General features: G+C 45.3%; 1 protein-coding gene across 2 annotated transcripts in view; it reads right to left on the bottom strand.

Moving 5' to 3' along the window:
* Positions 1-2082: 2082 nt before the first annotated feature.
* Positions 2083-21556, bottom strand: part of PPP6C (protein phosphatase 6 catalytic subunit) — a 33461-nt gene continuing 13987 nt past the window's right edge. Inside the window, exons 2-7 of one of the 2 annotated variants that reach the window (XM_040963835.1) lie at positions 17039-17134; positions 14576-14641; positions 12352-12493; positions 6493-6572; positions 6115-6324; positions 2083-5300 (exon numbers count right to left, since the gene is read on the bottom strand). In XM_040963835.1, the coding sequence (XP_040819769.1) occupies positions 5052-5300; positions 6115-6324; positions 6493-6572; positions 12352-12493; positions 14576-14641; positions 17039-17134 (843 nt within the window). In that variant the 3' untranslated portion in view covers positions 2083-5051. The remainder of the gene's footprint in view (positions 5301-6114; positions 6325-6492; positions 6573-12351; positions 12494-14575; positions 14642-17038; positions 17135-21556) is intronic. The other variant, XM_040963836.1, reaches the window with a different exon arrangement.

The following is a 21556-nucleotide window of genomic DNA, read 5'->3' as shown; positions in this document are numbered from 1 at the left end:
CTGCCCAATTTTCCACATCTTCCATAACTGGCTGACTCCAAGACCAGGCAGTCATTCTGTCAGGAATGCTGCAGCTATTCATGTCCCTACCAAGTACAAGTCGCGTTGTGTCCCCAAGTTCTGAAAACCTGCGCTTCTGTTCCTACTCGGATTGCAGATCCCTTACTCCAGGCCATACTGAACGGACCCGTCCCCCCTCTGAATACGCCCGTGACCTCAACCTGCACGGAACATTTCCTTCCACGGATCTATCATCCTTCAACAGACCACAACAGGGGCGAGGGTTGGGCAAGCTAAAGTTACTTGCAACAACCACACCCCATATGAAGCACCCCAAGTGCTTATGTTTGAGTCCCGGGTCTACTTCTAACTCCACCTTCCTAACACACACCTTGCAAGCAGCAGGTGATGGTCTAAGCATGTGAGCCCTTACTGCCCACACAGGAGACCGGAGACCGAGACAGGGTGCCCACATTTGGGAAGTGAATCAGTGGGAGCAAAGATAAACAATTAAAATGTCAATTATATATTGGCTTGTGTTAGTGCTACTTCCCAGGCTCAGGGAAGGGGCAAACAGTGCGTGAACAGAGCACTCAACCAGAGGCGGCAACGGGCCAGGAACTGCACTCTGACGTATGTGTCTTCACGACTGAGATTAACCCAGCCCAATACCCTTCTGAGGACACAGAAATGTTTTAAGACTCAGAGAACCTAATGCTTTCAAGCTCACAACGCTACAATAACCAATACTCCTTAAAACAGCATCAATTTGGGCCGAGCACAGTAGTCCTCCTCTTGCATGCACGGGGACCCCATATGGGCACTGGCTCTAATCCCAGCAGCCCCGCTTCCCATCCAGCTCCCTGCTTATGGCCTGGGAAAGCAGTTGAGGTCAGCCCAGGGCCTTGGCACCTGCACCCATGTGGGAGACCCAGAAGTTCCTGGCTCCTAGCTTTAGATCTGCTCAGCTCCAGCCATGGTGGCCGCTTGGGGAGTGAATCAGCAGACAGAGGATCCTCCTCTCCATCTCTCCTCCTCTCTGTATATCCAACTTTCCAATATAAACAAATAAATCTTAAACACCACAATTCCCTGTGGTGTGTCCTCCAGGGTTCAAATTCCAGCTCCCCTGGAAAACCTCAGGCAAGTTACCTAACCGCTGCTAAGCCTGTTTTCTCACCTAGGTATAAAAAATAAAGATAATGTAATTAATGGATCCTCAGATAACACAGCCTAGGGCATACATGGCAACTGACCAGGTGCAGAGAGAGCGTTCGCAGCCACTGCTGCAAGGCACGCCCATGGTGGTTTTCATTTTGTTTTTGAGCTACAACCCATCCCAAAACCCCTGCTCCTCCATCCCTCTTCACAAAGGTGGAATGCAGGGAAGCACAGCGCCCTCCGGGACCGTAGGTGCGGTGGAAGAGTGTTGACATACACAGACCTATGGATTTCTGAACGAAGAGAACATTGGTGAGAACCACGCCAGCTCAAGCTTCCTCTAAAAGAGGAGGAAGGCAGACGCTGACCACGAACTGCCAGAAGATGAACCAGCTGGAGTGCAGGAAGGAGCCAAGTTCCTCAGAAATCATGTGTGCCTCCGGCAAGTCCCAGCTGCTGCCGACCCAGCGGGGAGGGAGACCCCACCCCATCACCGAGACCAGAGGGACGACCAGGCTCCTGGCCATTTGGGCAGTGAAGCAGCAGACGGAAGATCTCGGTCTCCTTTGGTCTAAATATGCCTTGTGAATAAATAAGTCTTTTTTAAAACTTCTAGGGGACCTACTGCTGTTTTACTGCTGCAGATTCTGTGAGGCTCAGCGCACACTGTAAAATGCCATCTGAAGTTGCGTCACCTCACCAAGCGAGGTTCTGGACCGGCCTGAATACTGCCTTGAAGGAACCGGACACAGCTCAGCGTCCAAGGCAGAAGGAAAAGGAGTTGCACCCTTGTCCTCCAGTCAAGCCACCAAGTAAAGGAACAAGCTTTGTTTAATTTAAAATGTTATATAAAATGCTAACTTCTTGTCAGGACATACTACGGGTTATGCAGTAGATAAAAATTAATTTTTTTTGACAAACTTCCTATAATCTTTTTATTAATTCACACTGAGAGGAGAGAGCACCCTTCATCCAAAGAACTGAAGGTGCTTTACAAATAGGACATTTTAAAAAACAGTGACATTTCAAAGTCTGCATTCTTGCTTCAATCTCTTCAGGCTCCAGGCACGGGATCTCCCGGCACCAGATGGAAAGCAATGATTTCTCTGACCATGAACGAGGCTCACCAAGTCCTGACTTGCTTTCACAACAGATGCATTTTCCAAACACTGGTGCTGGCACAGAGCAAAGCGCACGGATCGAAATGCAATGAATGAGGTTTCAAACCTTATGTCAAAAGTAAAACCCAGAGTTTAAGACGTCAGAATCTCCAACACTTCCAGACATCGCGGTAGAACAGGAGTCGATGCAGGCTGCGGATCAGATGTACTCTTGATCCGGGCTTGTCAGGATCACACGCACATGAACACGCTTCCCGTAGAGAGATTTCTCGGGGAAATGCATTAACCTAAGGGAAGCTAGCCGAGAGAGGAAGGGGAGAGGCTGGCCATTCCGAGTCGACAGTTCTCACCAGAGCCTAGGACACTTTATTTAGAAAACAAGAATACCATCATCATAGGCAAATAAAAATAGTTCTTAACCCCGTTAATACAACAGAAGGGATTTTACATTCAGACCAGATACAGGGAATGACAGACCCTCCTGCTTCCAAAGCTATAGGTTTCAAGTGTCTTCTGCCACAGGATACATAGCCCTTATTGAGCAGAGGGATCCAAATACTCCTTCCAGGCTTACAAAGTCCAATACATTCACTCTTTCTTCCCTTTACATGTCTAGCAGTAAAAACTATTTTTTTCCATGCACAAAGCCATTCATTATTCAGTTGAAGAGCTATCAGGCAATACAGAAAGGGCAGGTCAGGAATGGACAGACTGGTATTGGCACATGCCCAACGAGTGACAGACAAATGCAGTATATCATGACTTAAAAATAAACGTCACATTACAGGGATAATGAAAACAACTGCAACACAAAAAGATCAGGAGTGTCAGTCGGGAAGAGGAGGCAAAGGGTTACCGATTTTATTGGTACAACTTAAAAGCAGTGGAATGCAAGCACTTAAATACACAAGTTATGATTAACAGGGGAAAAAAATACTGCAGGGAGGGAGCTACACCAAGACCACACCAAGTTATCTGCATCATTATTTCCAGTGTTTCACAATTAGTAAAAATACACAGCTACATATCCCTGTAAGGTAAAAAGAACTTTCCACCTGAATCACACTGGAGTCAGAGCGGTAACACTTAGCGTTACTGGCTCAACAAAAGTTCAAGTGTGTGCAGCAAATGCCTTAGCCACTTCTTTTATAGTTATACAATTAAAAATTGTACAAGGAGCTGAATGGTTAGGGAAAAAAATAAAATAAAAACACTATTGTGCTCATTCAAGAAAAGGAAACCCTGATGAAATATTATGTGCCAAGAAGCTTCGACTAGAAAGAATTTTTTTATTGCATTTTTAGGTGACCTGGAAGTTCTTATCCTGAAGGGGAACAGTTTTCAAAACCACCTGAACAGATGCTAAAGTGCTTTATTAATTGGCTGGCTTCACATGGATTTCCTGGAATGACAAGAATTATAGCAGTAAAGGGATACCAAGTTTTAACAAAATGGAACATTCCAACAGCATTTATGACCTCTGTCACAAGAGATCCTGGAATATCTGTCCTTATGAAAGTGGACAGTTGCATATCAAGAACTGATCATCACAACCCTTTGGATATTCAAACCATTTACTCAAAGCCAAAATATGGTATCACAGACCTTTACAAAAAAAGGACAATTTATTTCTTGCTACACTTTAAATAATCTGTTTCAGATTAGTTTACAAATACAAGAGACCTGACTTTTCAACCTTTCCAGTTGCAGTTACAAAATGAACACTTTCTAAAAGTTAAGGTCAAGTGTTACAGCAAGAGAATAATGACTCCTATTGAAAAGTACATAGATTTTAGTTACTGATACTCTTGACAGGTTGTAAACCAGAATATCGCATTCTACTCCACTGGTATCAAATGAACCATCGGCATGACAAGTATTATTAAATGCTGCTCTATAATTATAGAGGATATAACCAAAGCATTAATATGGCAGTACGTTCTTTAGGCACACTTTAGTGATTTTTTTTTAATAAATACTACTGCATTTCATTTGAAGTTTTAAACTCAAAACTCAAAGAGTCAGGAACTCTGATTAGGAAAAAAGAAGAGAGGTAAGCTAACAATGTAAGCTGTTTAAAATTTCTTAGACTTAACCTATCTGGATTTCAGATTACTTTATTAAAAAATACAAGGAATTTGAAAAAGATCATTACAATTTTCTTAATATACAAAGTCATAAGCTGTAGCAGTTTTTAACTAAAATTTAAAAACACAACAAGAAGGGCAGCCCTTTAGACCAATTTATTTTATATCCATTAAAATGTCATCCAACAGAGGACAATGGAAGTGTACAGCCGGGGCAGGGGCACATAACTGGAGGCTTCTGCAGCCCACCATGCCCACCGAGTTACAACTTTGCTGCTGAAATTTCTTAAAATTTACCAAACAAAAACAAAAGGCTCAATGATACAAAAAGAGATTTTGGTGTAATTGTCAACTGGTTGTTTTAAAAATGGAAACACATCCTGTTCCCCAGCCCAGTAAGTACGTAAGAGCTACATGCAGCAATGTGAGTATTAAGACATATCTCAAGTCTTCTCAAATGAGTCCAAGGTGGGGATGTGATGGAGGGAAAATTGATAGAAAGACACTGCTATAGACACCATAACAAACAATAAATTCAGATAATTTAAAATTTAAAAAAAAAAAAGGCAAGAGGCAGCATTTCAGCAGCAAAGTGCTCCATAAAAAGTATGTTGAAGAGGGTAATACAAGAAAGTCGGGGTAAGGAGGGCAGAGAAGCGGGTCAGCAGGACAGGCGACGGCCTCAGAGGAAGTACGGCGTCGTCGTTCTGGGAGGAATAACACGTTCTGAATCTGGAACTGCCCGGAATAACTTTGGTTCTCTCGTATTTACATCTTTGAAGACCATGATCGAAGCAATATTTCCACAGCGATAGCAGTAATTAGGAGCAGACCACACTGTTACCAGCTTCTCGTCAAACATAAACTTATAGCCTTCATGCACTAGTTGGTGTGCTCTGCAGATGAGTTTTAAGTTGTTGATATGAACAAACTGCAATTCAGAAAGGCTTTGTTAAGTACTCACACAAGAGAACTCAGAAGAAAAGCTTCTGATGTTGGCCTCCAAAACACAACCATCACGTAAACTATCAAATTCTGCTGCTACAGTTCTCATGATCTTAGTCTATTCCACAATTATCCCCATAACGTCGGTAAGTTCAGGCATAGCCACTTCCGCCTGAGGCAGTTAGAGCTATGGAAACCACAGAGCCTCACAGAAGTTTCTGCAGAAAGGACTATCATGTATGAGTTTCATTCTTACACTCAACAGGAAGATATCGCTTTCCACGACTGAGGGTCTGGTATCTACAGTTCCTGAAACAATCTTCACAGACATTACTTCTTCCGCAGCTTCAACAAGCAGCGGCTACACCTGGCCAAGGAACGCGCCCAGCACGCGGGAGCCCTTCCTGAACATCCTCACCCGAGCGCTGCACGCCGCTCTGTGCATGTATGTTTAGCTGGAACTAGCTCATCTTCAAAAAGTTACCTATCTTGCCCACACTACCTTGCTACTTAGCTGCAATATCTGAAATGAAAGGAACACTTACTTAATAGAAATCATCAATGGATACCAAAGCACCATTGGCATCCAAAGCATCCACTCAATGCATGCACCATTTCCCCTCATTTAACCATGATGGAAGGAGATACAGGAATAAACTAGACTAGAAGTGGCATCTCACAGTCACTGAGACGGAGAAAAGCCGGGCCACACCTCCGCTCTCTAGGGCCAACAATGCTCTTACACAATCCACTAACAATTAGCAACCAGCAAATCGCTTCTCTAAAAATGTCAACTTTACCTCATTTGTGACCTTGGCTCCAAAAAGCCAACCCGCTCCTCGGGGACTGATTGCCCACGTATCCACATCTTCAGGGTCTGACCAGACCAGATCACAAAATGCTCCTTTGTGGGGAATTTCCTGATTCCGTTCTATAGTTCGAATCTGATCCAGTGTCTTGATATCAGGAGATAAACCACCGTGAACACACAGAATCTGCTCATCTATTAACTAACAAAAGAGAACAGAGTGGAATGTGTAATAAGCTCAGTCATACCTAAAACTCATCAATGAATGGCAAAGATATCGATATAACTGACATGGCAATCAGAAAAAAATACGTAGTATGCTAGTGACAAGAAAAGAGGTGAAGTTTTAAAAAGATTTATAAAGACCTACAGCTGCTACTGTGAGCATGTCGAAAACTTTGGTACAGTATCTCCAGGCATTAGCATTTCCATACTTGGTTTGGCACTCATCTGCGAAAGACACAGAAAAATTTTCATTAACAAAGTTCCGAATTTGCTAATACAAATAAATAATGCATTTAATTTCTGGATAGTTATTATCACAAAATAAAACTGTACTTAAATAGGATGGCAAAGGATGACATATTTTGAGCTCGACTGGCCCTCTACGTAAAGAACTACACTGTGTGTGTACACACTACAGATAAAGTCTTGCTTTTCATTTCGGAAATGGAAGCAACTGAAACTATTGGCAAAAATGCTATAATGAACAAGAGCTAAAAACCAATTTCACACAACCTGAAACAAAAGGTCTGGGCAGCTATCTTAATATTAGGAAATTCAATCAAATTGATGAAATTATTTGATATGACTACATTAGAGCAGGATAATCAACTCAAATACATTTGAAGACTCGTAATTATGGGAGCATGAGTAATTTCTAGCTCAGCATTTCAAGCCTATGTTGTCTCCTCTGAGATTCTCTGTAAATTGTCCAAGTAAACCCTTGGTCTCCAACAGGTACACTCACGGTGCTCCCTGAGCGCAGCCTGCCAAGCAGCTCTGCGGCCACTCCCGGCTGCACACTCTCACTCTGTGTGTAGCTGACAGCGGACACATCTCTTCCTTCAATAAACACTATCAACATTTCTCTTCAGTTTCTTCCTTAATAATAATCATCTGGGCAGGCTCTGGTGGACCAATCAAGGTGTTGCTTGGGGAGAAGGTGCGGCGGACAGCCAACAAAGCTGCCACCCGGGCCGCCTGCGTGCCACGTCAGCGTGCAGGTTAGGTCCTGGTTCTTCTGCTTCCAATCAGCTTCTTCAGAGAGTACTCTCACACTCTCGCGTGTGTGTACACAACCCCGGGAATCTGGGGAATGAAACAACTGAATAAAGAGTACTCTCACTCTCTCATGTGTGTGTCACACACAGACATGTATTTTAGAGATGAAGCATAAGACGCAGACACCCTGGAAGGAAGTGCCTACATTGGAACCTTGGCTCTGCCCCAGCTTCCAGCCGCCACACACACAGGAAGCAAGAGGTCCTAACGGCTGCAGGACGTGGCTTGCTCCCAGCTGCACGGGGGAGCCACTGATGCTAAGCCTCCGGCTTCTAGCTCAGCCTTATCTAGCCAGGCATTTAAGGAATGCCCACAGGCAGCGAATCTCTCTTTCAAACAAAGATATAGTAAGATCTGACATACCACAATACCTTCAATACATCTAAAAATATAGGAAGGGACATTAGGTTATCATCAAACCTCCTGATTTTCCAAAATTCATGTCTGTAGGAAGCAGGATCCCTGGTAGCTTGCCACGAGAGCTCCACTACCAAGCGCACTACACACACTAGCCAAAGCACACAGCAATTAGTAACTGCCCAATATATTCTTACAGTATAAAATAAAGATCCAAGATAATACTTACATATGTATATTTCTGTTACTCTGAAATCAATCTAGTAAGTTCCACAACTAAAACCATGTCCTTCCTGAGGGACTTCCTTGTTCCCCTTTAAATAAAACTTCTAGACAAACACAGCTTTGACAACACGGACAGTTTCAGTACTAGATCTGGTGTTAGTGCCACTGTCTCCCATCAAGACATCTCAGTGAGAACGTGGTCCTTAGGGCCAGCCTCCTGGTACAGTAAGCTCAGTCACCATCTGTGATGAAGGCAGCCCACGAGCACCAGCTCCAGTCTCACCTGTTCCATTTCCAGCCCAGCTCTCCACTGCCACATCTCAGACAGCAGCAGGAGCCGGCCCAAATCCCTGGGCCCCTGTTGCAGGCTAAGGAGTTGACTAGCACTGGTTAGGCCAAGCACTACGGGGAGTAGGCTTGGGGCCAGAAGCACCTGGTCTAACTGGACTCAGCTGTATCCAACATGCGCTAATGAGGATGTGGGGGGGAAAGAGTAAACAAGTAGAGGTCAAAGGGCAAATAAAGGAGACTTTGGAGAGACTTCCACCATCACTGGTCTCCTGCTGGTGCCTCATCCCCAGACCCTCCCCGTGTCCACGTTACTGGCTCTGCTGGCCAGGCCCCTGCACCCACAGGTGTAACCCCGATAGTTCTAGGCATCTGCCTGGTCCAGCTCCAGCCATTTTGCAGCCAGCTAAGGAGTGAATCAGCAGATGGAAGATGTCTCTCCCTCTGCCTCTCCTCCATCTGCAACAATGTGCTTCAAATAAAATGAATATTCTTTAAAAGTTTAAAACAAAATGTCCTCCATTCCTTTCCCTTTTGTCCTAAGGTGGTGAATGCCCATCATGTATTGTGTATGAATGTACACATTCCAGGGGCCAGCTACTCCCTGCATCCCCCTAACAGTGCCAGGTCCAATGCCAGCTATTCACTTGCTAACGGCTCTCGTATGTCCTTTCAACACACAGGTGAGACGGAGCACCTGCTGAAGCCTGGCCCAGCTGAGTTTCTGAGGCGTTCTGGATAGTAAGCCACTAGGATGGCAGACACTTTCTCTTACAGTCTTCCAAATAAAAAGAACATTTTTAAAAAATCATATCCATATCCATATATAACATCAGTGTTGGGCCCAGCACAGCAGTCTAGTGGTTAAAGTCCTTGCCTTGCATTCGCTGGGATCCCATATGGGCTCTGGTTCTAATCCCGGCAGCTCCACTTCCCATTCAGCTCCCTGCTTGTGGCCTGGGAAAGCAGTTGAGGACAGTGCAAAGCCTTGGGACCCTGCACCTGAGTGGGGGACCTGGAAGAGCTCCTGGTTTCTGGCTTCGGACTGGCTCAGCACCAGCCATTGCAGCTGCTTGGGGAGTGAACCATCAGACAGATGATCTTCCTCTCTGTCTCCTCTGTGTGAATCTGACTTTGCAATAAAAATAAAATAAATCTAAAAAAAATATCCCTACAGGGATGCTATATAAAGCAAACCATCATAAGAGATCCAGGAAAGTAAATAAACATCTAAACGTAAAGGAAGAAAAAAACAAAACAGCAGTGTACTAAAACAATTTTTAAAATTACCTTCAGCCCAGTGTATAAGGTGTTCAGAAAACATAAATGAATATACCATCTAGACAGGGTCCTATCCCCAATAATGTCTCATTATGTGTATGCAAACTTTCCAAAATTCCAAAAATCCTAAATCCAAAACACTTCTGGACTCAAGCAATTCAGATAAGGGTTACTCACAACCGCGGAACGGTGCACATAACAGCAGTCACACAGACACTGCATGAGCGACAGTCTGCACATGACCTGTCAGCCGGTGCTGCCTAACAAGCTGCCGGCAGCAGAGCGCTGCGTCCACACTGATGGTCAGCTGGATGCCAGCACCAGAGTGCTGCATCCATGCTGACGGTCAGCTGGATGCCGGCAGCAGAGCGCTGCGTCCACACTGACGGTCAGCTGGATGCCGGCAGCAGAGTGCTGCGTCCATACTGACGGTCAGCTGGATGCCAGCACCAGAGCGCTGCATCCATGCTGACGGTCAGCTGGATGCCAGCACCAGAGCGCTGTATCCATGCTGACAGTCAGCTGGATGCCGGCAGCAGAGCGCTGCATCCATGCTGACGGTCTGTAACATGCTAGCACCAGGACGTTATCCCCTGGGGACACACTGCAGCATCTTCACCTGTACAAACATTTGCCACCAAATGGCCGACCAACTCCCAGAAGCCATTCCTGTCCTCAGGGAACGCAGCAGCTGTGTGCATGGAAAAGCCTCAGCCTTGCTTTCACTGTACCAACACCACAGCACCTTATCCAACTATTCTCAAAAAATGTTTACTCAGGGAGCAGGCAGACAGGAGGATTGTATCCCAACTCTGAAGACTCCTAGATCCTCACAAGGACTATCAGTACAAGCTCCGAGGACTACATCCCAATTGCCAAGGAGACCACGGGGAATTGGAGTGCCTTCGGAGGCAGAGAACTCTGAGGTCACCCATTTCCATTTGGGTCTCACACATGGGATGGAAGAAGCCCATACCCCGCCTTGCAGGATCCAAGGTCATCGGAACGACAACCAGGAGCACTGAGCAGTCCACAGAAACAAAACAGTAAACTTCCTTCGGGACTAGGGAGAGGAGCTTTCTCTGGTTCTTGCCTGGTTCTAATTTTGGGTCCCTACTCTCTCTCATAATGACCATCAGGATTGCTCCAGAAACCCCTCAAAACAAATTAACAAATAAACAAATAAACAAAAAAAACCTAGAATAGATGGAGAACAGTGAGGAAAGCTTAGAAATAGGAAATGGGCGGGGGGGATGCACTTATAACTCACTGGGTGGGACACGAAGATTGGTTGCTCCTCACTAGGGTATTGAGGATTTCTCTGCACACCCCTCCTAAAACTGTTCACCTAAACTGTTGACATATGTCTTGTTACAGTTATAGAGCTACACTACCCGAAAAACAGCCAGGTTCTTCAAAATCAGGCTTCAACACTATGAACTGCTAAATACTAAAATTAAAATAGACATGAGACAGCTGAATAGTAATCTATAGCCATTTTAAGGTGTATAGAACCCAGCTGTATATAAACTAATAATTGTCATGTCAATGTAGAAGTCATAGGATGTGGTTCAGAACTTGTACTCTTTTTTTTGTTGTTGTTGTTGTTGTTTTCTCTCTCTCTCTTTGAACATGCTGGTTACACAATATCATATCAACTAATTCTGGTACGTTATAAATTGTGACTGATGCAATGTCGGGGCTTTCAATTGATTGGGATGATACTCTTTCGGCTGTACCTTCAGACCAGAGACTGTCTCCCCATGAAACTGTTGAACTTATCTGCACAATAAGATGCTGGACTCTATGTTTTGTAGATGCTTGCAAGGAAAAAAAAATCTCAAATGAATTTGATCTGTGGTAATGCAACAAGATGGAAGAATCCACCATTGGGGGGGGAAGCGGGTTTTGGGGAGGGGAAGGGGGAATCCCAGTGCCTGTAAAACTGTGTCTCATGATGCAATGTAATAAAAAAAAAAAAGAAAGGCAGGAAACAGGATCAGGCAATTTTGAGATGGAAGGCCTGGGGCCTCAATAAGGATGTTTACAAAACAACAACAACAAAAAAGTTTACTCGGGCCCGGCGCGGTGGCCCAAGTGGTTAAGGTCCTCGCCTTGCACGCCACGGGATCCCATATGGGCGCCGGTTCTATCCCGGCAGCCCCACTTCCCTTCCAGCTCCCTGCCTGTGGCCTGGGAAAGTAGTCGAGGACCACACAAAGCTTTGGGACCCTGCACCCGCATGGGAGACCAGGAAGAGGCTCCTGGCTTTGGATCGGCATGGCGTCAGCCGTTGCGCTCACTTGGGGAGTGAATCTTCGGACGGAAGATCTTCCTCTCTGTCTCTCCTCTCTGTATATCCGCCTTTCCAATAAAAAGATAATAAAAAATAAATCTTTAAAAAAAAATGTTTACTCAAATAATACATTTTGTGAATGAAAATCAAAAGTAACTTGCAGAAAAGAGACAAATATTAGTCATTTAATTTTACAATTACTTCTATCTCCTTCAAGGAACTTCTGAATAAAAATCTTTTCTCACTTCCAACCAAATCACCCTGATAGAAGCAGCGATTTTGCAGTGAGTTCTGCTCCTAACCCAAGCCCGCAGCAACTCAGACACGCTTAACGGTCACTTAAACATAATTCCAGAGCTGAGAGTTTTAGCACAGCACAATAAGCTGACTCCTGCAGCTCCAGAATCCCACAGATAAGGCACATGAGACTAGCACACATCTTTTTCAAAAAGAAAGTAAAATAATATTTGGAATCAAGGAAAAAGCAGCAGGTCTTACCATAAAATCCATACACCTGTGTTATCTGTCTACTCTCATGGTTCCCTCGCAGGAGTGTAATACGGTCGGGCCACTTGGCCTTCAGTGCAAGAAGGTAAGTGAAGGTCTCCAAGCTATAGTAACCTCTGTCTACAAAATCACCCTGTAAGGTAAAAGTTCATACTTACAAGCAAGACAATATCCATAATACTCTCCACAAATCATATCACTGTGCACAAAATCCACAAGGCAGAATAACAATAAAGTTATACATTGAATTATTTGGAAACTAGGTTAACCAAAAATCCAACTGGAAGAAAATTAATTGTGTTTACGATTCAAGTGAGACCTACAGGAATGTACTATACAATTCCCTCCAGGATATTCTCTGCAAAATCATTATTTCAGAGGACAGTGTTGTGGTGAAGTGAGTAAAGTCGCTGCCTGCAATACTGGCATTCCATACAGGTGCCGATTCAAATCCCAAATACTTTCTTCTGGTCCAGCTCCCTGCTAACGTGCCTGGGAAAGCAGCAGAGGACAGCCCAACTCTTGGGCCAGCCACTCATCTGGAAGATCTGGTATGTCACTCCTGGCTCCCACCTTCAGCTCAACTCAGGCCAAGCCCTTGTGGCCATGTGGGGAATTAACCAGCAGATGGAAGATTTCTCTGTCTTGGGGCTCGCCCAATAGATCGATTGGTTAATTCTCCATCTGCAAGCACTGGTGGCCCACATAGGTGCTGGCGGCTCATGTCCCAGCTGCTCCACTTCCCATTTAGCTTCCTTCTTGTGGCCTGGGAAAGCAGCAGAGGACAGACCAAAGCCTTGGAACCCTGTATGTGCCTGGGAATCCCAGAAGTAGTTTCAGGTTCCTGGCGTCAGATCGGCTCAGCTCGGGCCCTTGTGGTCACTTGGAAAGTGAACCAGTGAATGGAAGATCTGTTTCTCCTCTGTGTAAATACTCCTTTCCAATAAAAATAAATAAATCGCTGAAAAACACAAAAGTCTCCGTCCCTCCTTTTCTAACTGCCTTTCTTATTTACTATCTTAGGATGGTAGGATAGGTATTTAGCCCACTGGTTAAGACATGTGCTACTGGAGTATGGACGTGCAGACAGCAGGCAGAGGGGACTTGGCTATCCACTTGCCAGCTCGGGCCTGGCCCAGCCCACTGCCAGTCACCGCGGGCACAGCAACGATGGGGTCACTGCCTGCCCCCTTCTGCCTCTTCAGTTACAGCAACAATTTGTAAAGTTTACTTTGATGTAAAAGTACTTAAAGCTTGCAGGGATTATTTTTTTCCTTGCAGATTTTTATAGTATGTATTTTTCTTAAAGAAATTTTTTTTAAACATTTCTTTTTTTTTAAATATTTATTTTTATTATTTTCTTATTGGAAAGGCAGATATACAGAGAGGAGAGACACAGAGGAAGATCTTCCGTCCAATGATTCACTCCCCAAGTGAGTGCAACGGCCCATGCTATGCCGATCCAAAGCCAGGAGCCTCTTCCAGGTCTCCCACGCGGGTGCAGGGTCCCAAAGCTTTGTGTGGTCCTCAACTACTTTCCCGGGCCACAGGCAGGGAGCTGGAAGGGAAGTGGGGCCGCCGGGATAGAACCAGCGCCCATATGGGATCCCAGGCATGCAAGGCGAGGACCTTAACCACTTGGGCCACCGTGCCGGGCCCAAGAAATTTTTTTAAAGTCTATTTTATTTTTACTGGAAAGTCAGAAATACAGAGAGGAGACAGAGAGGAAGATCTTCCTTCCATCCATTGATTCACTCCCCAAGCAGCCACAATGGCCAGAGCTCAGCCAATCTAAAACCAGGAGCCAGGAGCCTCTTCCAGGTCTGCCGCGTGGGTGCAGGGTCTGAAGGCTTGGGCTGTCCCAGGCCACAAGCAGGGAGCTGGATGAGGAGCCTCCAGGATTAGAATCAGCATACATATGGGATCCTGGCACGTTCAAGGTGAAGACTTTAGTCACTACGCCACTGTGCCAGGTCCTCCTTAAATGCTTTAAAGTAATCTTGCATTTGCATATACTTATGAATCCATAGATTAGTAGGTGATAAAAACGACAGCTTAAAATTTTTGCAATCAGTCTCAACTAGGGGGCACTGACAAACTGAAGAAAAATTATAAGCACTTTTTCATATTCCATATCACAATGAAATTACATGACTTACATGTAATAAATTCCTTTCATTTTAAATAAACATATGACATTCTGATGTTTACATACCATAAATATGTAGTTTGTGTCAGGAACCTGACCTCCAGTTCTGAATAGTTCACAAAGGTCATAAAACTATAAAGAAAAAAAAAAAAAGCAACATACATGGATTATAAATTCTGAAGCAAAATAGTAAAGTTGAGACTGAACATATATAAACAATTAGCTGATTAAGAGAACTCCAAATATTTATGTTTCTAAGAAGGAATAAAGTATAAGCCAAACTGCTAACAACAGTTTCCAAACCTATGAAAATAAACATGCCTAACTAGCTCAGCGGCCACCACCCACACATCACCATCACAGGCTCTTCCCTTCCACCTGTCATACACCCCACTGCCTCTGGAGAACTGTAGCTTTTTTACATCACTTATTCAAACTCTGCACATGACAAACACCTCACCCACATTAAGCACCCGTTTTAATAATTCAAAAGTTAACAAATCAAGTAGAATGAGCATTTTCTTTTTATTCTTTTTAAGATTTATTTATTTTTATTGCAAAGTCAGATATACAGAGAGGAGGAGAGATAGAGGAAGATCTCCCATGCACTGGTTCACTCCCCAAATGACCGCAATGTCCGGTGCTGAGTCAATCCAAAGCCAGGAGCCAGGAGCTTCCTCTGGGTCTCCCACGTGGGTACAGGGTCCCAAGGCCTTGGGCCGTCCCCGACCGCTCTCCCAGGCCACAAGCAGGGAGCTGGATGGGAAGTGGAGCTGCTGGGATTAGAACCGGCACCCATATGGGATCCCAGGGCGCTGCAGCCGCATGGGAGACCCAGAAGAGGCTTCTGGCTCCTGGTTTCTGATTGGCTCAGCTCCAGCTGTTGTGGTCACTTGGGGAGTGAACCAGTGGATGGAAGATCTTTATCTCTGTATCTCCTCCTCTCTCTATATCTATATCTGCCTTTCCAATAAAAAAAATAAAATAAATCTTAAAAAAAAAATGAATGTTCACAAGAATAGTACACATACTAAAGCTACATACACTGTGAACACATAATTCCTGATTTTAGTTTTGTAGTTTGTAATTCATAAATCAAAAGGCCCCAGAGCCAACACCATGGCATAGTAGGTTGGGCGCCCACATCCAGTGCTGGCATCCAATTCACATGTCAGTTTGAAACCTGCTGGTGTACCTCGGAAAAGCAGTTAAAAAATGGCACAAGTCCCCAGGCCTCTGTACCCACGAGAGAGGCCCAGAAGAGGAGCTGGATTGGTACCAGTCCAGCTCCAGACTTTGGGGTCATTTGGAGAGTGGACTAGAGATGAAGATCTGTCTCTCCATCTTGCTCTGTAGTCTCTGCCTTCAAAGACTTGGCGTGAGAGCTTGGGGATGAATCCCTGCCTTGTATCCACCGGGATCCCTTATGGGCATCGGCTCCTGTCCTGGCAGCTCCACTTCCCATCCAGCTCCCTGCTTATGGCCTGGGAAAGCAATCGAGGACGGCCTAAAGCCTTGGGACCCTGCACCCATCTGGAAGATCCAGACGAGGCTTGCGGCTCCTGGCTTTAAATCGGCTCAGTTAAATTCATCGCATCCATTCAGGGAGTGAACAAACAGATGGAAGATCTTTCTTCTCCTTTTATTTTTTTTTAACTTTCTCAACTTTATTTTCTTTTTTTTAAAGCTTTATTTATCTTTACTGTAAAGACAGATTTACAGAGAGAAGAAAAGAGAAAAACTCCATCATCAGCGGCTAGCATTAGGACACAGCAGGATAAACAGCCATGTGCATCTTCAAGAGCTCTGCTTCACGCTCCTGCTTCCTGGTAACCAGCTAGAACAGCAGCAAGACGGCCCAGAGGTTTGGAGTCAGCCACCAATGAAAGCTACGGATGAAGCCCTTGGCTTCGGCCGGCCTGGGCCTGACTACTGCAACCATCTGGTGGGTCCATCAGCAGATGCAAGTTCTCCCTCTGTGCATCTCTTTCAAGTGATAATAATAATCATTATGATAAATATTAAAAATACACATACAGCTCCAAGTTGACTAAGTATTTAGAATCTAAAGAAAGAAGTGCTCCTCCTATGCCTGCTTTGAAAATCTTATAAACAAACCCAAGAGATGAAAGAATGAAAATTATTTTCATCTTGTTCTGTCAGCAATCTGCTGTGAAACCATGTACCAACAAGATCATCAGACTAAAATGATGATGCATTTTTAGCGATAAAAGAAATGAACAGAATGAATGAATGTGGGGACGCGCTGAGAATCTCGTAGATTGTAATCACAACAAGCAGCCCGAGTCTGTTTCCTATCTCCCACTCCCACCATCCTACAGAACAAAATGCCACATTCCATTCACTTCTCAAGTGTTCTTTCAACAAACTCCTGCTATCCTTCACCGGAACGCGAAGCCACGAATCAAGTCAAGTCCCAAGCCTGAGGTAATCGATCCAACCATCAGCTGTTTGCTATCACCACTTTAAAATCTGCAACAGAAGGGGTGATACAAGCGGACTTATTACCTGGCCATGTATGTCTCCACACACTGTTACTGGTGTTGATACTGGTTGAACATTTGACTCTTCCAAGAGGAGGTCGCAAACATAGTCACAGAGCCGCTGTAAGAAGGGAAATAAAATGCAAACATTGTTACAACATTGAAACTAAGGAGCAGATAGATAATACACAATCACTAATACATTTTTGAAGGATTAACTGATTTTGAAAGTTAGTGAAACAGGAAAAGATCTTTCATCTCCCCAGATGAGCACAGCGGCCAAGATGAGCTCCCCAGATGAGCAGGGCCGCTGGAAGCCAGGATTTCCTTCAGGTCTCCCTGCGGGAGGGGCCCCAAACTTGGACTATAGTCCACTGCTTTTCCCAGGCCATGAGCAGGAAGTGAAGCAACCCCGACAGAACTCAAATGAGATGCAGGCAGTTTTACCTGCTATATCACTTACCATGTGATGCAGTAATTACACTCTTGGTTATAAAAACCTATACTCAAGGGCGCAACATGATGGTTTAATGACCGATTCCTTACCTTGCAAGCGACAGGATCCCATGTGGGCGCCTCTACTTGCCTACTTGCCATCCAGCTCCCTGCTTGTGGCCTAGGAAAGTAATAGGATGGCCCAAAGCCTTGGGATCCTTCAACTACACAGAAGAGGTTCCTGGCTCCTGGCTTCAGATTGCCTCAGACTCAGCTGTGGTGGCCATCTGGGGAGTGAGCCAGAGAATAGAGGATCTCTCTGTCTCTGCTTCTCTGTGTAAATCTGATCTGCTTTTCCAATAAAAATTTTAAAATATGAAAAACAACTCCTACATTCTCATAAAAATCTGTACATAAACATTAATAAACAATTCAAAACAGATAAAAGCTGGATAGATGTCCTTGAATAAGCAAATCCTTAAACAAATCACGGTATACTGATACCATGGACTGCTTCACAATAAAAAGAACTACTGCCAGGAGTCCGTGATGAATCAACTGGCTAATCCCTTGCCTGTGGCACCAGCATCCACATCGCAGCTCCCTGCTTGTGACCTGGGAAAGCAGCAGAGGGTTTCCAAAGCCATGAGCTCCTGCACCCACATGGGAGACCCAATAGCTCCTGGCTGCTGGTGCCTGGCTTCAGATCAGCTTAGCTCTGGCTGTTGTGGCCTTTTAGAGAATGAATCTAAGTATGCAAGATCTTTTCTCTCTGTCCTTCTCTCTGTAAATTTGCCTTTCCAATAAAAATTACATTAAAAAAATACTCAAAGCCCGGCACAGTGGCCTAGAGGCTAAAAGTCCTAGCTTTGAACGTGCCAGCATCCCATGTAGGCACCACTTCTAATCCTGGCTGCTCCACTTCCCATCCAGCTCCCTGCCTGTGGCCTGGGAAAGCAGTCAAGAACAGCCCAAAGCCTTGGGACCCTGCACCCATGTGGGAGACCTGGAGGAAGTTCCTGGCTCCTGGCTTCGGATCGGTGCAGCACCAGCTGTTGCGGTCACTTGGGGAGCGAATGATTGGACGGAAAATCTTCCTCTGTCTCTCCTCTTCTGTGTATATATGATTTTCCAATAAAAAAATTAATAAAATCTTTAAAATATATATATAAAGATACATGAGACCTTTCTGGACTATGTCTTATAACTGCATGTAAATTGAAAACAGTTTTAGAGCCCGGCGAGATAGAGCAGCAGTTAAAAGTCCTCGCCTTGAACGTGCTGGGATCCCATATGGGTGCTGATTCTATTCCTGTAGGCTCCTCATCCAGCTCCCTGCTTGTGGCCTGGGAAAGCAGTCAAGAACAGCCCAAAGCCTTGGGACCCTGCGCCCACATGGGAGACCCGGAAGAAGTTTCAGGTTCCTCACTTTGGATCGGTACAGCTTCAGCTGTTGCAGCTGCTTGGGGAGTGAGTCGGCAGAAGGAAGATCTTCCTCTCTGTCTCTCCTCCTCTCTGTGTATCTTATATCTGCCTTTCCAACAAAAATAAATAAAATTAAAAAAAAAATTGAAAACTTTTAAAAATCAATACATTAACTAAAATCCATTATAAAATACAAATATAAAATTAAAGACTTAGGGTGGGTGCTGGCATTCTAGTGCTGTGAGTTAAGCTACCACCAGTAATGCTGGCACCCCACATCAAAGAGCTATTCAAGTCCAGACTGCTCCACTTCCGATCCAGCTCCATGCTAGTGCAAGGAAGACACCATTTAGGAAATCCAAATGGAATTCTTGACTCCTGGCTTCAGCCTGGCTCAGTTCTGGCTGTTGTGGCCCCTACAAAAAAATCTCTCTCTCTTTTTCTCCATTCTGCCTCTACCCAACCCAACTCTGTTCTATTCATTCAAATAAATGAATCTTTTTTAAAAAGTTGGGCTGGGGCCTAGCACAGTACCTTACTGGCTGGAATCCTCACCTTGCACACACTGGGATCCCACATAGGCATGCCAGTTTATATTCCAGCTGTCCCACTTCCCATCCAGCTCCCTGCTTGAGACCTGGGAGAGAAATACAGGACAGCCCAAAGCCTTGGAACCCTGCACTTGCGTGGGAAAGCCGCAGGAAGCTCCTGGCTCCTGGCTTTGGATTGGCTCAGCTCTGGCCATTGTGGCCACTTGGGGAGTGAACCAGCAGACAAAAGATCTTCATCTTTCCTTCTCTGTGTTTATCTTTTTTATTAAAAAAAAAAAAGATCTTTTTTATTAAAGATTAATAAGCTCTTATTAGGATCAATTAAAAATAAATCTTTCTTATTAAAGATTTATTTTATTAGAAAGATTTACAGGGAGAAGTAGAAATACAGAGAAAGATTTTCTATCCACGGATTCACTCCCCAAATAGCTGCAATGGCCAAAACTGAGTTGATCCAAAGTTAGCAGCCAGGAACTTCTTCTGGGTCACCCACGTGTGTGCAGGGTCCCAAGGTTTGGGCCATTGTCCAGTGCTTTTTCATGCCACAGGCAGGGAGCTAGAAGTGAAGTGGAGCAGACAGGACACAAACCTGTGCCCACATGAGATCCCAGCACATGCAAGGCAAGGATTTAGCCACTAGGCAATTGCACCAGACCCACTGGATATATCCCATATCCAATACCTAGGTTTGCTGTGAGGATGTACCTGACTCCTCCTCCCTACTGATCGACAGCGAAGGACACAGATGACTGGGTTCCTAGTACCCAGCTGGGAGACCTTAACTGAGTTCCTGGCTGCCAGCATCAGCCTGGACAAGCCCCAGACATTACAGGCATTTGGGAGTGAGTAGATAAAAAAATTTCTGTTACTCTCTCTATGTCATTCAGCCCTTCAACTAAATAAAACTAAAGTAAACCCCAGCTGCCTAGGTTGCCTTGTACCTAGACAAATGTTACACTTCTAGGAGAAAAACAGCCAACACTATTCTGGGCTTGGTCAAAGCTAACTACGTGTTAACTATGCCAGTGCATCAGCAGAGTTACTTTTTTTTTATTTATTTATTTTTTTAAAGATTTATTTTTATTATTTTCTTATTGGAAAGGCAGATATACAGAGAGGAGAGACAGAGAGGAAGATCTTCCGTCCGAAGATTCACTCCCCAAGTGAGCGCAACGGCTGACGCCATGCCGATCCAAAGCCAGGAGCCTCTTCCGGGTCTCCCACGCAGGTGCAGGTTCCCAAAGCTTTGGGCTGTCCTCAACTGCTTTCCCGGGCCACAGGCAGGGAGCTGGAAGGGAAGCGGGGCTGCCAGGATTAGAACCGGCGCCCATATGGGATCCCAGGCGTGCAAGGCGAGGACCTTAACCACTGTGCCACCGCGCCGGGCCCAGGGTTACTTTTCTTTTTTCTGCCAACACATGTTGGTCAGGGTTGCCCCATACTATCATTGCTGCCACACATACATGAAGGCATCATGAGTTGCGTGGGGACTATGGCCTGGGGACAGGCCATAATAGGGTCACTGAGGGCTTGTTTAACATGCATAACATGATTTCTGGGGCTTCCATGGACAGAGCCATGCACCCACAGATAAACAGGTAAACGAGGGAACAAGACAACATGGATCAGAAGAGGAAGGATGGAGGGCCTCACCGGGTCAGGCCAAAGCACCTGCCCAGGACATAAGAGCTGGGGCAAGGTGGGGCGGGATGGATCAGTAAGGCAGCACCTGTGGCACTTGGAGAACCATGTCTGGAGTGGGTCTCATAAGGGTTCTTTGGGATCACCCAGCACTCGCAGGCACACACGAAAGCTAGGGTTGGGGAGGACAGTCCAGACCACCTGCCCATGCATGCAAGACCTGGACCTAGGGGCAGGTAGGGCTAGGCTAGGCCACAGCCCCCGCCAACTGCTAGCAGCACAACTGGGAGAGAGTTGGGCTGGGCTGGGTTGGGCTGGCCCTCAACACTCACTGGCACACGTGAAAACCTGAAGCAGGCATAGTAGGGATTTGGAGGCATTGTCCTGACTAGGTGGCAACACCCACCAGAGTGCATGAGAGCCGGGGCTGGGGACAGGCCAGGCCAGGCCATAGTACCCACTGATGCACACAAGAATGAAGCAGGTCAGTA

The sequence above is a fragment of the Ochotona curzoniae genome, unplaced genomic scaffold, assembly GCF_017591425.1.
Source record: "Ochotona curzoniae isolate NIBS_2020 unplaced genomic scaffold, NIBS_Ocur_1.0 scaffold_3208, whole genome shotgun sequence".
Lineage (NCBI taxonomy): Eukaryota > Metazoa > Chordata > Mammalia > Lagomorpha > Ochotonidae > Ochotona > Ochotona curzoniae.
Note: the sequence above shows the minus strand (reverse complement) of the source record. Positions and strands in the feature narration are given on the sequence as shown.